The 18,326-nt window shown below is 35.0% G+C and overlaps 1 protein-coding gene and 1 long non-coding RNA gene across 3 annotated transcripts; both read left to right on the top strand.

The window, feature by feature from the left end:
• The first annotated feature begins 402 nt into the window (after positions 1–402).
• LOC125490507 lies at positions 403–1,799 on the top strand. Its single transcript, XR_007267716.1, has 2 exons — positions 403–895; positions 1,538–1,799. It is a non-coding gene; the product is annotated as an uncharacterized LOC125490507 (long non-coding RNA).
• Positions 1,800–9,904: 8,105 nt separating this feature from the next.
• On the top strand, positions 9,905–13,941 carry LOC105388235. 2 transcript variants are annotated; one of them, XM_038110487.2, is made up of 8 exons: positions 9,905–10,084; positions 10,320–10,462; positions 10,813–10,883; positions 11,109–11,261; positions 12,031–12,175; positions 12,678–12,770; positions 13,166–13,253; positions 13,779–13,941. In XM_038110487.2, the coding sequence occupies exons 2-8, from the start codon at positions 10,328–10,330 to the stop codon at positions 13,904–13,906; spliced, it is 813 nt and encodes a 270-aa protein (XP_037966415.1). In that variant the 5' UTR covers positions 9,905–10,084; positions 10,320–10,327; the 3' UTR covers positions 13,907–13,941. The 2 variants fall into 2 exon arrangements, with proteins under 2 accessions (XP_037966415.1, XP_037966416.1); XM_038110488.2 differs by having other exon boundaries at positions 10,323–10,462.
• Positions 13,942–18,326: the final 4,385 nt, after the last annotated feature.

Below are 18,326 nucleotides of genomic sequence, written 5' to 3' on the forward strand. Positions count from 1 at the left end.
CGAACCCGGGACCTTCGGCATGGCAGTCAGGGCCACTAACCACTACGCCATTCGACCGTCTATTACTAAATCAGTCCTAAGTATTTCATTTTCTATATGTTTTCTTCGCTTATTTGCGAGGTTGCAAGTACATAAGTACCTATGTCCTATACCTACCTTAAATTCTAATATAAGCTATTTATAATCTTAATTAAAATCCTAATAAGTAAGTAATAACATTAATTAAATTTTCTGAAAAGTGTACTAGATATAGAAACAGATAATGTTGAGTCCTTGAGTATCTGTACAAGTTCTAAGTGATATCTAGGTATAAGCGTATCTACCAATAGGTAAAATGTAAGGCCTGGTATAGAATGGTCGGATTTGTCCATAATTTGATTTGAATCTCAGGCTAAGGTAAAATTCCCAAGTAGCAAAAATATGTGCAATAAAGGTAACGGCCACGTTCCTGTTTTGCTAATATGTGCTGTAAAAGTCCCGTAATTAGTCGAATAATGGTCACGGCAGCGCTGTCTCGACGCGAAAAGGGCACAAATTATACAGCAATTCAGTGCTATGAAAGTCGAGTGACTGTAACCAAGAAGCTTATATAGTAGGTTAAAAGTCGAGTAAAAGTAAACTGTACCCAATTTAGGGTTGTCATAGCAATTTTGTTGCAGCTTCTACACTAAGGGTGCAGTAACAGCGATGTGGTGCTCATTAATCGACTAATAAGTAGAATAATAGCTGTCGAGTTGCTACAACTCTTCATTTTTGTGGGATAAATGCAACAAAATTACTTTTTCCCCACTATTTAGCTGAATTTTAGTCACACTGTTGCAGAAAAATATATGGAAGAAAATCTGTGGATTATTGTGACTGATCTATCGTAATGACTGATTACAAAAGCATAAAGGTAAGTAAGTCTCCATTAATAACTAAATGAGTTATTACTAGTGCAATTTCTACTCGTATTGTTGCATTTTACACATTCGTATACGAAAAATCTTAGGCGCATTTAACTTTATCGATAAAGTAATAGGAATTCTTTAACATATGTTTAAGGGCTACGTTAAATCTTTCTTAAAAAATAGTAAATATGGTCAAAATTAATTAAATAAATTATTAAAATAAAATAATAGCCATGTTTGTTCGTATATCGCTATTACAGCACTATTAATCGATTTTTGATGCAATAATAGTTACAATGTTGCACTTATAGCAAAACAAGCAGCCATCATTAAATAAATTTAGGGTTCCTCAATGCAAAATCCTTAGCTTGACTAACCCGAGTTGGGGTGAATGTCATTTGATGTATTTTATTAAATGTAATTAATTAACGATTGGTTCATATTTGCTTCATTTCATACTTAATGATAAATTAGCAACTATATAATTATAAAAAAAAACTTCATTTTCTTCACACGATGAAAAATTTATTACATTGATTTTCAGAATAGAATATAGCAAACATTTAAAAGTGATTGATTGATTGCAAAGCAAGCAAGTATACAACTTGAATAAAGCAGAAAAGATACTAATCACGCTTTTTTTCCAGAATGGTTTTCAAGATTGTGCAGACAATTGAGAAGGGAGGATATGTTTTATGGACCGAGACACCAGGCCCACGATTTCTTCAGTTGTTTTCTGTGGAACAACGGAACCACTTGACGTTTCGGCCATCGCACTTGACGAATTTTGAGACAAATACTTTGTTTGAACCTTAGTTTGAATTTTTCCGTATCTTTGTTTTAATTTTCTTTTTTAATTTCCATGACTTGTAATCCATTTTATCACGTAATAAAAAAATGAATGTGCAATGGAATTATTTATTTGCTTGTCACATTAAAATACTACAAACTGTATAAACGTAACCAAAATGCTGTTACTGAATTATTTATCGAATTAATGTGCCATAAGAGCATTTCAAATAGTATGTGAGCTATTACAGTTATTTGAAAGCTTTTATTCGAAATGTCGATTAATGAAGCTATAAGAGTTACAATGATGCAGTATAGTAAAATAAAATCTTTTATTCAGCAAATTAGATCCAAATAATACAATGATGAGTAATAGTTCTATAATAGCAACCTGAACAATCAATAAGCGAATTAATAACTCTTAAAGCTCTCTTTCAGCACTAATGTGTGCGTTAAATAAAATAAAGCAGCTTTTATAGAAATGTCGAATAAACGGGCTATATAGGTCGAATATAGGTCGAGTAGATGTGTATTCGACATTGTTACAGCGCAAATTAGATAAAAATGCTTATTAATAGCTGTACCACTTTTATGGCGCAATCTAGTAAAATTTCAGCCATTAATCAATACTTATTCGATTTTAAGTGCTATAAATGGGCCCTTATTCGACCATTTTGCTTGTTGGGTTGTATATTGTATTTATTATATGTATTTTATTACTTTGTAATTTAATGTTTAATTTGTCAGCACAAAAGACGACCGAATGGCGTAGTGGTTAGTGACCCTGACTACTGAGCCGATGGTCCCGGGTTCGATTCCCGGCTGGGAAAGATATTTGTTTAAACACAGATATTTGTTCTCGGGTCTTGGATGTGCCCGTAAAATGGCAATAGGCCCGCCCCCTATTACATTGGGACTAATATAACACTCTGGCGAAAAGTGGGTGCAGCAATGCACCTCTGCCTACCCCGCAAGGGAGTACAAGGGGGTACAAGGCGTGAGTGCGTATTTTTTTGTGTTTTTTTTAAACCATTGGCAACACGATTACAAGAATACCTAAGTAGGTACTTAAGTAAAAAAATACAAATTATGAACGAATTCAACTGGAATAGGCACCTATATCTGTTAACTAGTTAATTTATTATTTTTTTCTTCAGCTAATTGTTGTAAATTTCTTTATTTCACATAAATAAAAAATATGCAAAGGCGAACTTATTGCTAGTAACATTCTCTTTCTCTTCCAGTTAACCTTTTTTGATCAAATTACTATTATTATTATTATTTCCTATAACTGTGCCAGTGTGCACGCGGGCTAAGGACGCTAATAATAATACGACCATGTCCCGCGCGCCGCTCTGCCTGCACACAATAGGGATGGCTGTTTGTCGATAGAACTTTGCTCGATAAAAAAAGAATTTTCAAAATCGGTCCATATATGGCGGAGTAATCGGTGAACATACATAAAAAAATACACAGACGAATTGAGAACCACCTCCTTTTTTAATAAGTTTGGCGAATATATACTGACTATACAGATGCAAAAAGGGTATTCAAAATTCGCGTAAAAAACCATTCTTCGTAGTAAAAAGTCACATGAGGAACATAGTTTATATGGAAAATGAAAAAAAATCGCGAATTTTGAAATTCTGATTTCATTTTCGGGCTTAGATATACCATGCTGCACATGTAGGTTTCGGCTTAGTATGTACCCTTTTTGCAACACCCTGTACATGGAAACTTTGGCAAATACGAATAGCCAAGTGGGGTACCAGGGTTCCGCTCATCTCGCATAATCTTTATTGACCAAAACTCATTTCGCATAACTCGTATGGTCTAAACTTTTTTGGCCGAACCATCACATTGCCAAGACTTATGTGGCATAAGGCTCGTTTCGTCTAAAACTCTTTAGGCACAATCTTTAAACACCTAAGTTTCGTTTGCTCAAATTTATGTTCGTCTATACCTATGTATAATCTTGTTTCTCCTAATGTTATCTTAATAAATAATATATTAAGTATGTAGTAAATGTACAAATTGTGGTATTTTTCTCCTACATCCCGAAAATTACGATATTGTATGATCAAAAAATCGAAAGTTAAAGACCAATATAATTATTACAAACCCCATGAGATCGAAAGCTAAAAATAGAGTGCGACGACGAGCAAAGCGAGGAGGAGCGTGTTAGGTGCACATGTTCATCAAAATCAAAGCGGAGCGTTTTCCAAAACAGCGGAAACAGTACAAGGCACCAGTTTGCGCTATGTAGGGAGACCCTCCGTCAAAGTTAAAGCCAAACGAATATTATTACTTTGTATAAACATATGCCATAGTATTATTAGGCTATTCAAGATTTGGCAATACCATTATTAGGCTAAACAATGTTATGCGAAATAACTTTTTACTAAACGAGATTTATGCCATACGATTTTCGGCGTAACGAGACTTTGACCAAACGTTACTATGCAATACGAGATTAGGCAAATAAATCTTATGCCAAAAAAGGTAGAACCGGGGTACCAGCATGAAAGGATTAGCTAGCTTAAAAAGTACTTACTTCTGCTTACTACTTATATCAAAAACTGGATTTATGGAAATTAGCAAAACAAAATTTTGGTGTTCCATAGTAAATAAAGCAGTAAGTGTCTAGGAGTTTTCTTAGATCTTGCTAAGGCTTTCGACACTGTCTCCACTACTTTACTTCTCAAAAAACTCGAAGCTATGGGTATCAGAGGCATAGGATTAAACTGGTTCAAAAGCTACCTAATGGAACGGAGGCAGTGTCTCAGAATCAGTCAATATAAAAGCAGTGAAAGACCAGTACGTTTTGGTGTTCCCCAGGGAAGTATTTTAGGACCAACACTCTTCTTAATCTACATGAATGATATCCACAAACTTACCCTGGGTAACGCTGAAATAATCTGTTATGCTGATGATACAGTCTTGCTTTATCATGCAAACAGCTGGGAACAGGTTCACTTGGCAGCCGAAGTGGGAATGGTTGAAGTGGCATCGTGGCTTCAAAGGAACCTATTAACACTAAATGTTAAGAAAACGAAATTCATTTTCTTTCACATTTCCGACGCATCTGCACCAGGTCCCGAATTGGCAAGCATCAAGATCCACACATGTTCTAATAGTGCCTCTGAATGTGACTGCTCTGCAATAGCCCGGTGTGATGTCATTCGATACTTAGGCGTAATGATCGACAGTAAACTCACATTCAAACACCACATAACTAAACTGTCTGGTCAAGTTCGCAAATGCATTTACATCTTCCGTAACCTTCGTAATGCGGCTTCCAATGATGTGATGAAAATGGTGTATTATGCATTATGCCATTCCTTGCTGACATATTGTATTTCGTGTTGGGGTAACGCAGCCAACACAACTATGATTCAAGTTGAAAGAGCGCAGAGAGCTGTCCTCAAAACAATGTTCAGGAAGCCACATAGGTATCCAACCACTGATCTGTACAGAGAAGCGAGCGTCCTTAGCATACGTAAACTTTTTATCCTAAAAAGCACAGTATCCACACATGGGACCGTACTTCGATCAGATAAGTACCATCACATGATGAATAGCAGAAATTTCAAAATAGCGGTACCGTTGGTTAAAACTTATTTCGCACAACGCTTTGATCCTTTTATTTCCGCATTTTTGTACAATAAAATTAGTAAGCTCTGCGATATAAAATCCTGTACTTTAAGAGATGCTAAAAAGAAACTAAGTAACTGGCTCCTAAACCTTACCTACAGTCAGACTGAAGAATTGTTCTTACGGCTCCAATAGAAAAATCTTAATTTTACGTATTAGTCAGAAAATCTATAATTTAAAGTATTATAATTACAAACACAGTTTCTAATAAGTACCTAGTTCCTTAACACACATAAATCATCACATTTCATATATAATTGTAAATGTATGTATTATTATATAATTTAGTATTAACTTTAGTTTAAGCGCGTGTTCCGACCAAAACTGTTACCTCGTGTACCTGATCCTCACGATACGGGTACGCCTAGTGTGAGGATCAAACTAATTGTCGTCATTTGTACAAGAACGCACTTGACATAACAAAACTGTAATTGTATAACCACATATATAAGTATTTTGTTTGTGTACCGTACCTACTTACTTATTTTATTTCTAATTTTATGTTCTGTTTTGTTGTTATGTTATGTTATATGAAATAAATAAATTTGAATTTGAATTTGAATAGTCACGTGACCAACAAAATTTCTATGGAAAATTAAAAAAAAACGCAAATTTTCAAAAGACGAGGAGAAGACGATACTCACAATGCTTCCTAGTTACGCTCTCTCTGTCTAGTACCTAACTACCTAACCTCTTTTGCAACGCCCTGTATAAACAATTATTTTTAACCGAAAAAAGGAGGATTTTTATATCGATTGTTTCCCATCCCTAACTTACCGTATCCATTTGGTTTGACAAGCATTCGGTTTCATATATCCGCTTCTATCCCTGTGTGCGTGTGTGTATGTGCACGTGTTAAAATGAGCTGCGCTTGTGTGTGTGTGTGGGTCAGGGTTGCCCATTAATTAGGTACAAGATTGAATTGAGGTTTTTAAAAGGAAAATAATTATTTAATATTGAATTTCTAATTGTATGACGAGTCTAATGATTCTCAGAAGGGCTTATCATAACTGTTAAGTATATTTTTATATGTGTTTTTAAGTAGATCACATACCCTACTTATCGTTAATACAAGGTACTTACTACTACTTACCGATGTACAATTGTTTATCAATCAATACCTACCTAGTTTTTTATTTAGAATTTCTACATTTCTACGTTAAGGTTTTTTTTTTTAATATTAATGAATTTTCAGATGGGCATACTAATTCATATAACTACCTATGCAGAAAGATTGTATGGAGAAGCTATTTTGCTTGCATTTAACCCCTTACTAGACTACGTCCGAATGGTTTGAGTACTCCCTGATAACTATTTTGTAATTTTCTAAAAAATGTAGGTAGCTGTCATTTTTTTTTCTCTCTCTTTAATATAGTTTGCTTGTATATAAAAAAAAAAAACACGCACTCACGCCTTGTACTTATGTACTCCTTGCGGGGTAGGCAGAGGTGCATTGCTGCACCCACTTTTCGCCAGAGTGTTATGTTAGTCCCAATGTAATAGGGGGCGGGCCTATTGCCATTTTACGGGCACATCCAAGACCCGAGAACAAATATCTGTGTTTAAACAAATATCTGCCCCAGCCGGGAATCGAACCCGGGACCATGGGCTCAGTAGTCAGGGTCACTACCACTACGCCATTCGGTCGTCAATATACAGGGTGGCCCAAAGAGTGACGTCCAAAGGAAAATGTTTGATTCCTTAGGTCAAGGGGTAGCCAAATCACCCCCATGTATGTTCAGCAATTTTTAGTAGTTTAGGAGTTATGATTTTTTTTCCTAATTTTCTACGAAAATCGACCTCAGTGGATTAATTATGTTTTATTATTTTTTGGATAACTTTTTTAAAGCATTTTTTATTTTTGTGTCATCCTCTTAAGTTGTTCTTTTAACCATAAAAGTTTCAGCTTCCTAGCTGTAATGTAAGTTAGTTATTTTTTTATCGAAAGTTCGAATTATATCATCGAGCTAGACTGCTCTGAATTTTCTACTTGAAATTAAAAATTGAAAAAGATATTCTCATGGTCCCTTATTAATTTTAAAAACTCCGCAAGGTTCCAAAATAAAATAAAAATAAAAATAAACTATTGCTTAATGGGGTATTATTTGCAGAAAACAGCCTTCAAAGGAACTTGGGTGGAAATTACCTAATTAGTAAATTGTTTCAGAAAGTTGAAAGATTCCTGTTATGTCATTACTAAGGACTAATTCAGTTAGAAAAAGTATCAAATTAAAGGGAAAATAAAATTATTTACTTTTTTTTTTTATTTAAGTCACATTTTTGAATGTAAATTCTTAGTAAAATGTTTAAGTCTGAGTTGTAAGATTTATGAGATAATTGTATTATTAATACTAAGTAAATAAACTCAAATAATTATTTTACACATTTACTCACAATAAATTTTCAAAATGGCGACCTCCCACAGCAATACACTACCTACATCTACGCAAGAAATTTTCTTTAAGTCGCCTATACGCTTCTCTGTTTCATTCAGATGTCACTTTTTGACAGATGTCACATTTTTGAGAAAAGTTACTTTTTTGACATGTTTAACTTTTTGACAGATGTCATATTTTTTACATTTGTCACTTTTTTGACTTAAAGAAAATTTCTTGCGTAGATGGAGGTAGTGTATTGCTGTGGGAGGTCGCCATTTTGAAAATTTATTGTGAGTAAATTTGTAAAAGAATTATTTGAGTTTATTTATTTATTATTAATAATACAATTATCTCATAAATCTTACAACTCAGACTTAAACATTTTACTAAGAATTTACATTCAAAAATGTAACTTAAATAAAAAGTAATAGTAAATAATTTTATTTTCCCTTTAATTTGATACATTTTCTAACTGAATTAGTCCTTAGTAATGACATAACAGGAATCTTTCAACTTTCTGAAACAATTGACTTCTGAGGTAATTTCCACCCAAGTACCTTTGAAGGCTATTTTCTGCAAATAATACCCCATTAAGCAATAGTTTATTTTTATTTTTATGTTTTTTGGAACCTTGCGGAGTTTTTAAAATTAATAAGGGACCATGAAAATATCTATTTCAATTTTTAATTTCAAGTTGAAAATTCAGAGCAGTCTAGCTCGATGATATAATTTGAACTTTCGACATAAAAATAACTAACTTACATTACAGCTAGGAAGCTGAAACTTTTATGGTTAAAAGAACAACTTAAGAGGATGACACAAAAATAAAAAATAATTTAAAAAAGTTATCCAAAAAAATAATAAAACATAATTGATCCACTGAGGTCGATTTTCGTAGAAAATTTGTTAAAAAAATCATAACTCCTAAACTACTAAAAATTGCTGAACATACATGGGGGTGATTTGGCTACCCCTTGACCTAAGGAATCAAACATTTTCCTTTGGACGTCACTCTTTGGGCCACCCTGTATAGTTTGTTCTTTAACACAGTATCATAAATGTATTTAACGTACATGTGTGGATTTATGAGATTGGGGTCCGCTGAAAACCAGCGCTGTGCTGTGCCCTTTTGGTCACTTGCATAGCTTATGCTGAGCCTACCCCTTTTATCATACCATAACAATGAAAAAATATTGTAAAGACAAGTGTTTTCTTAGATTTTCTTTTTAAAATATTGTTTTTTTTCTACTTTGCCCGTGTATATGTATGATAATATAAACATTTTCTATTCTATTCTAATTGAACCCCTATAATAGGCAGTATGAAAACCGCCCATGATAGTTAAAATACATGATAGATCACAGAAGAAAACCTAATATTTTTTAGTTTTCGTTAATATTGCAAAACCCGTACTAGAGGCTCAGACGTGAACTGAGAATATATAAGAACTAATTTACTTAAATCATAATTTTAAACATTATTATTTAATTATTTAGGTAACGGTTCCACTTAATATTTGATTAATTGACAACCCTAATAGTCTTTATAGATCAACAAATCAAGGTAAGTACCAGGCTAGCGTGTGTATGACAACACATAGGTAACATACATACATACATATTTATAAAGCTATGCACACATATTGCTTAGAAACAGTAATTAAATAATTGAAAATGGTTCATTAACAATTAACTAGTTTTAATACAGCTATAAGTTTTATGGATAGGTACGATAGTATCTGAGTGTATGTAGCTATGTAGTGTGCCTTAGTAGGTTAAATACCACTGTTATAGTTAAATCATGTAAAAGTCAATAAGTACTAAGTAGGTACCTACGAACTATTACTTCCATATTCCACGCTCCTCCATAATCCTCCATTCTCATGATCATAGGATTCATAGGCTACTAAAATGGGGGATTTGCTCATAGATGGCGCTAGTAAAACCTTATATGACATCACACAACGGTGTCATATGAAGGTTTTAGTAGAAAAAACTGGAGGGATACCTATTCATACGGATTTATAGTGAGCTGAATCTGCCCAACAAAAATAATATAAAAGACACCCCTGATAAAAAAAAGGTTGGCATCCTCTGGCCTTTGCCTAGACGATAGCAATCTCAGAATAAGGAACCTGTAAAGTATGTGCAGAATTTGACGTTTTTATCTGTGTTGAATGATTCTGTCTGTGAACCAATGAAAATTCTTTTCATCTGAAATTTCTATATCCGGCTGGAAAATTGAGAATTCCGCAATTTATTTTAAACACATTTAAAGGTCAACAAAGTAGATTATTACAATCGCAAATTCATTACCAAGCATTTTAATTTTGTGATCTGACGCAAGTATTCGCAGTGGATACTCTAAAGGCCGGTGCGTAAATATTATTGTTTTGTTTACATCACATCGCCTCAGTTTTTCCGACGTAATTTCTTTTCATCGTATTTTATTGATCTTAACTATCACTAACGATACTAACTCATCTCCTTTCATTACATTTAGACGTTATTCCACCGATATCTCCCCAATTTCACCAAAACAACCCATGCAAAATGTCATAACATCTGTTTGAAAACCCTTGGTTTCTAAAAATGTGATTGGTTAAAAGCAGGTGACATGTGTACCTCGGGGGAGACGTGGCGCGGGGTGCCGCGGTCTCCGTCCCACGAGAGCGTGACCACGGACCTGTCTCTGTTCAGTGTCAGCTCTGCCGCCTCCGATGCCAAAGTCCTGAGGATGCTCGCCTGCAAGGTAACTGATTTTAAAGGTCCTTTATGCATAACTACAGTGTTAAGTGATAACAAATGTCGCACAAATAGTACACTGTTTAAACTGTTTATCAACAAAAATTAAGAAGGACCACACTAGATTCACAAAAAAATTAAGCTCCCTAAACTTAAATTTTCTTGTAAGAGTAGCTCTAAACATTCTAATGTCCTTTAACTTGAGATTGATGACTTCTCTTGAGATTGAGTGGTGCTAAAAACATAATTATAAATAAATGATTGGTAACTGTTCTATTGGTAACAACTTCCCGGGCCCAAGTGGCCATAATGATAGCTGACCCTTCATTAATATCTGTGTTTTTTATTATTTTGCAGGCGGGCCAGGGTCCTGATCCCACATTGAGGGTAGCCAGCCCCAACCCAGACAGCAAAAGTTTATCAAATAAGTAAGCTAATATTTTACCCTATTTCTCAGAAGCAGCAATAAAAATAATTTAGTTTGCTTGAATTGAATTCGTAGTTGTTGAGTTTGTCAAGATTTTTTGAATGACTTTCGTTCATTATGAGTAAATATTATTTATTTATTTAATAACTTAAAACCTATCATTACAGCTACTCCAATGCGATAGGCAAGCAAACAGTTTGTATTATATTATATTTGTTCTTTTCAGACGTCTCTCCACATCAACGCTGCCCAACCAAGTGGACAGTTGCCGCTCCCTGCTAGCGGGGTGCTCGGCGCTGGGCGCTGCACTCGGCCTGCGCAGGTCGTTCAGCTCCGGAGACATTGCTGCAGAGAGAGATGCACCAGAAATAGTGAGGAAGTGAGTCAAGTTTATCTCATAATGTTTCTTTACAGCTCTATAATCATCTTCATAAAATATAGAGCTGCAAAGAAACATTATAAGGTATATCATGTTCTGTTAATAAAGCAAATTGCTTGAGGTTTATGAAAGGAGTTTTCTAGAGAGAAATATTATCGACTGTGAAGTATCGAAATATTATGAGTATGGTTCTACACTGGGCATTTGACTGACAACAAATCTTACATGTTAATCCGTTAAGCGTGCAGCATAATAAATCCTGTATTTAAGCAAAACATTGGAGTAGTGTGGCCTAAGTGTTGTTCTAGTCACATCAGTTCGGGCTCACCAATATACCTACCATTTGCTTGCTACTGCAGGTTGGCAGCCCCCATCCTAGTGATCTCTAGTATATTAGTGTCTTATCTCCAGCTGGGCGGCGCGCTGCAGCTTACCCTGGCGGCGGCGGCCACAAAGATCCCGACGAATTGAGAACCTCCTCCTTTTTTGAAGTCGGTTAAAAATGGCGGCCATCTTGTATTTTTAATTATTTTCCTTGCTGCAAGAAAGGAATAGCTACCGGTTTTTTGGTTTTATACCGCGTCGAGCAAAGGTTGTATATAGTTCTTCATATTTCTAGCATCTTCAAGCGGACCAAAATGCGTTCTGTTACAGAATCGTATCACGTCGGGGTCACCAATATACTGTTTTTTGGCTGCTATAGCTTCTGAAGCCACATTCGGGCCTCCAATAACCACAGATCAGCTTATAACTAGTCTGTTACCTCCAGCTGCAGCTCGGAGGTGGGTCTGGGCGGCGCGTTGCAGCGGGCGCTGGCGGCGGCGTCGCGCTCCAGCTCGGCGTGCGCGGCCGCCGGGGACCTGCCTGTAGCGCCGGCGCCGCCGCCACGGCATGTGGCGTTGGTTAGCAGTAAGGTGAGTCTGTTTGTTGGTTAATTCGTTCTACGCAATTTTTTCCAAAGTCAAATTCATAATTTATTATCATACATTATCAGCGTACATTTTACAATTATTTGTTGATTGTCAAGATTGTCAAACTACCAGAAAAGCTCGGTCAAAATAGTCAAAATTTTATTATTTAAAAAAGTTGCGTTTATTTTTGTTTGTAAGGAAATTGCTTTATTTTGTAGTCATTATTCCCTCCCTGCATACTATACGTTTGTACCTAAGTATTTATGATCATACAGTTTATTAACTTTATTAGTTTTAACAAAGCTGGATTTGAGAACGCTTTCCTGTGACCCTACAATACGGTGGATAGAATTGAAATAGAATCAGGTTATCATTCAGTGACTCTAACTTCCAAGTTCCAAATTGCACGCTTTGTTCACACCAAAGTTCCTCAATTATTGTAACTTTCTACCTACTAGGTATATCAACAACAACCTAACCTTTTGTTCCTCGTATATTATTTCAGATCCGTCAGAGCTACATCAAGAAGCGGCTGCTGTCCACGTACCGCGCGCTCGAGCGACTCTCGCAGTCGGAGTTCAATCTCGATAAACTAGAGGTATTTAAGACATTTCATTCACATAAAATAGTAGGTAGATACTTAATCAAAAAAGTATTTATAGAAAAAGTTAAGAATTTTGGAAATTGTGTAAAAGAAATAAGTCCAATGTTGTAAAAAATCATGCGACCAATAAAGTTTGCTTACCTAGCAGGACCCTATAAAATTAAAAGCAAAAGTGGTTACGTAAAAACAGGGTGGCTCCGGGGGTCATTCTGAACATTAGCGAAAATAAAATTAGCTTCTACGTAGAAACTTTATTGGTCGCATGATTTTTTACAACATTGGACTTATTTCTTTTACACAATTTCCAAAATTCTTTTAACATAAGTTGTTCAGAATGACAATAAACCTAAGCAATTAAATGTTAATTTAGTTTCCATTTCCCCCGCCAGGCGGCGGCAGTGTGCGCGGTGGCGGGCGCGGGCCCCACCACGCTGCTGGTGCCCCCACTCAAGCCGCACTGCCGGTCCGTGCACCCAGGTACGTGCCCGTGCCCCCACTATTTAGTTCAGTTCAGTTCAGTATGTGGCAATTAACAAGCAATCCTACACAGTTTTTTTTTACATATTTTATAGGTAGTTAGTTTGTATAACTAGATGTTGCCCACGACCCACGAGCCCATTTTGCCTAAAAAAGGTCCCTTTATTTTAAATACTTGAAAACTTACAGCTTATTAACAAAAAACACAATAATATATAACCAGAAATATGTCGACCACTGTGGTTTACTTGTCTAAGTAAATAACCTAGTAAAAAAACACAATAATAGTTACCTAATAAAAACACATAAAAGACATCAAAAATAAAATTTCAATTTCTCAAGTTACAAGTTCAATTCCGGGATAAAAAAATATACTAGGTGCTTCTACTGATTACCTACTTCCCTACCAATTTTCAGCCAAATCGGTTCAGCCGTTCTTGAGTTATAAATAGAGTAGGTTATCAACACAACTTTCTTATTATAAAATGTATAAGAATACTATTTCTACAATAATTTGTCTTCCAGAAGCGGCAAACCTGGCGTTGACGGCGGCAGATCTAGAAAGAGAGCGCGGGCGCCCTCTGTCGAAATACGAGCGAAACATGATGATCTTCAACTGGCTCCACACGCTGGACGAAGCTCAGCCTTTCTAGAACATTCTAGACACTTCTTGATTCCAGTAGCTTATTGAATGTTCTGCAGGCTTCTAGAACGTTCTACAGGTTTTTAGGACATTCCAGTATCTTATAGAACGAACTGAAGGCTTGTAGAACGTTCTAGACACTTCTAAAAATGATCTACACGCTTCTAGAACCTTGAACAGGCTTCTAGAATGTTCTACAGGATTTTTAAACGTTCTACAGGCTTCTAGAATATTTTACTGCTTCTAGTCATTCCATGGTATGCGGCGTGAGAGTGTAGGAACCTGTTAGATGTGAGAAATAGCATATAATTTATATGTACTTACATTGTACAGTCTGGCAAATGGAAATGGATACTCAATAATTATTTGAACTAGTGTTAGCTTAATTTGTTACCTATATTTTATTATAGCACAAATATATTAAATCGGTATCTTATTTCTACATTATCCATAAGAACAGGTAAAATCAGATGATATTAACTATATTATAAAAAGTTATTTTATATTTCCTATTCTTATTTGCCAGCCTGTAGTAGAAAGACTCAGAGAACTAACACCGTACCTACAGTCAAACTATAAAGTCCTGACATCAAAGAGTGCGATTTTGCTAAGACTTTTTGTCTTTTTGTAATCATCAGCTATTTACTTACTTTTACATATACATTTTAAAAATAAAATACCGGTTGGTTATGGATTTTTAAAGGATTTTTCCTTTAATAAATATAACAGATCGATTAAATACGATCTTAAATAATTAGTTAGAATCCACTTCCATTTTCACGACTTTATAGTTGGACTGTAAGTTTTAATGCATTTTTCGTATATGCGTTAACTGCCTCACATTCCACACCCATTCACATTCCTACAGAAAAAATATATTCGTATGTTGATAGTTGTTATTAAGCTAATTTTGTTGGATAACGTAAGTATACCTATTTGTAAGTAAATTGTAAACAGAGGCTGGTCACTTGCAGTTGAAATTTACCCCTTATTGTCTACGAATTAAGAACCTGTACCTATAAATCATACAAATTATATCACATAAAGCACATGTTTGCATAAATTACGCTGGATATCTAGATAAGTAGGTAGATAGGTCCCGATAAAGCTAACTTTGCTATAGCAACATGTGCCGACACAAAAAAGTGTTACAAACTTAATAATTTCTGACACTAACGTGGGTGTGCGCTGGAGTGGCTCACATTATCTCTTTTGTTGACTGTACATTTTACTCTTGTTCATTAATTTAGGGCTACTAAAGAAAAAGAAAAAAAAAACCTCTAAGAGAAAAATAGTACCTGTTGCAAAGTTAGCTTTGCCAGATTCTACTTGTTTTAAATATACCTAAGCTGCCACCATCACGACATAGACCGATTGACAATATATTAAACCATTTTAATAGATTAAAATGTTTTTAGGGCTGATTTTTCGATAGTCCGCTAAAGGTGGAATGGAGACTGGACACTGTCAAGTCTGAATTTTAACAGTTTTATTCCTAAGATAACATAACATTTATCTGACTATCGAAAAATCTGCTCTAAAAGATACACTACTTAGGGCGTCTTGCACAACAAATTTAATCAAAATTAAATCTATGACCTCTTGCTCTGACATTATACTGTCAGAGCAAGAGACAAACTATTTAATTTTATTTAACTTTGTTATGCAAGTCACCCTTAAGCTAATAGATAGTAGGTACATATTATTAAGATTATCCTAACTAATATTATAAATGCGAAAGTAACTGTGTCTGTCTGTCTGTCTGTCTGTTACTCTTTCACGCCAAAACTACTGAACGGATTTGAATGAAACTTGGTAGGTATACATTAGTGATGTAACGAATATTCGCATTCGCATTCGCATTCGCGAATATTCGCACTTTTTTGGATATTCGCATTCGCAAAATTTTGTGCGAATGTTTTGCGAATATCAGTACTTATTAGAAAAAAGTATTTTAAAATAATGGTAGGTTAACAATATCAAAATTCATTCGTCTATAACCTTTTATTACTAGTTACCGTCTTAATCACATTACTAGTCTTACTTTATCATTTGGTATTTTTATATTTTCTTTATTTTTTTTTTGGGTAATGAAACTTTAGAAATAGTTAAAACAAGGTGGGCCAAAAATAATCACCCCATTTGTACAAATGGCAACCAATTTCAAATTTGTTTTGATATTGGTGGACTATACAAATGCAGAATAAAAATTCAGAAGCCATGGAGTGATATACTTCCCAAGATCGCGGAATAATTGTGTATACTTATTCAGTTTTCAGGACGCTTTTTTTCGTTTTATCTGAATCTATCTATATCTCTCATTTTTCCCTGCAAAATCGCCCGGTTTTGCCATTTGAGACGGTTTTTGTGGGGTTTCTTGACCGTCCCGTCTTGAAGACCCGTGTTTATGTGAACGGGTTCGAGAATCTCTCGCTCGAAGTTCTCGTTGAAGTGATGAGAAATGCCATATATAAAAGGAGCCCGTAGGCAATCAATGGACAACATTTCAAAAAACTAAAGCTGCTATAAATCGAAAACCATTTCGAGATTTAGCTCTAAAGGCCACAAAAAAAAGTTTTTGTATTTTTTGGATGTATCATTTTCGAGAAAATCATAAAATAGTAAAAAAGTGCAGTTGACGTCATGCATCAGGTGCGATGCAATTTGATGATCAAAGCCTATAGATTTAAAAACAAAGTAACTGTCACTTTCATTTTTGATTGACGTTGACGTTTTATCGTGACGTTGTTGTTTATTTGGGTCATTTTCATTAATTCAGTTCTGACACTTTCTGACTATTTTTTTTATTTATTATTAAGAGATGACCTCTATATAATATGTCCCAGAGCATGCCACCGCCTACACAGCTGAAAAAATGCTTCTGCTTATTTTTTTACATGATAAGTACCTACTTTCCATCATTAGAAATATCAAGGTCATTTGAAAATGACCCATTTGTTGGTTGGCATGTAAACAAAGTTTAAATGCCACTTGTCAGTGTCATTTATGTTTTTTTTAAGACTCAGGCAATAGACAAAAATAAAAATTGAGCCTAATATGTGACGTCACTTCCAGTTTTAAAATAATTAACTTTAAAGTTAAAAATAACATGCAAAAATTTATGTATATACAAAATAAAAAAATACGGGTCCACTAATTTTCTATAAACTTTCCGAATAACTAATAAAAATATAGGGTAAAGAAAATGAAATGTTGTCCATTGTGACGTCGCCCATTTGGCCAATATCATCTTCTAGATTTTACCAATAAAATTGTAAAGGTTCATATAAACATAATCGAAAAACAGAATCCAAGTTTTTCATTTAGAAAAAAAATGAGAGCCAGTCAACATCGGATGACTTCTATTGGTCCACCTTGTAGTTTTATAAGACCTAAACATGTTCAAGTGCAAAGAAACAGTTTCATTTAAAAATGCAGACACCAAATAGAACTTAAACATTTAATAGAAAATTTGAATAAAATATTAACGTTTTTAGTTGGTAATATTCTGATGCGTCGTTAAATGAACTTAAAAATTGCAGAAGTCGTCATTAAGTATTTTTTTGCGCTTAGGAGTAATTTGGTGTTTTTCTTAATGTATCTTTTTCATTGCCCGTGAGTGTAAATAAACAAACAAAAAGCGTATTTTGACAGTTGTTACGAGTGCAAGCCCTCTCTACACATATTTCGTCATACCCATATTCAAAGGAACTGTATTGTGATTGCTTCATTATTCATTTAGTGCTGACAAGTAAATTCCAAAAGTTCCGTGGGACAGTTTTTAGTGTTAAAGGTGTCTTTGTGCTCCAATCGCGGTAGCCGAAGGTCAATCCTCTGATCATCGAGATCACATAGTTATTAATTAGTTTTAATCACTTCTATGTAATCATTTATTAATTAATTAAATATCTCAAAAATCAATTTGAGTTTTTAAAAACCCTCTTCGGCGTCCAGTTATCGTAATTGGCGCAGTCGACGGAGAGGTAGTCGAGTCAGTGAATCCAACTTCGATCTACTGATAGCAGCATCGCCGCCGCGTTGACTATCTCTACGAACCTACAAGTGTCGCCGACAGAGGACCCACCCGCGTCTTCATCCGAACCTCGATGAGCCCAGGCGCTATGCAGAATCATCTGTTAATGTGAGTAGCACAATATTCCTATTAGTTGCTATTCCCATTCCCTACCCAGTAAGATCCTATTTTTAACTAGTAGTAAATTAAAGTAGTAAAAATTTTTCACCCAAGGAGTAATAAGGGTTTAAAACCCAGTACAACTAGCCTTCGACAATCTTTTAGATTTCATAAACACCTATTAGATCAATTAGAAGAGTTAGAAGAAGACTCAGAGATGGAGAGTAGAACACCCTCCAGTACTCCAAGTGTAGCATCAGAAGGACGTCCTAGCAACATGCATGACGTCACAGACCAA

Source organism: Plutella xylostella, chromosome 24 (genome assembly GCF_932276165.1).
Source record: "Plutella xylostella chromosome 24, ilPluXylo3.1, whole genome shotgun sequence".
NCBI lineage: Eukaryota > Metazoa > Arthropoda > Insecta > Lepidoptera > Plutellidae > Plutella > Plutella xylostella.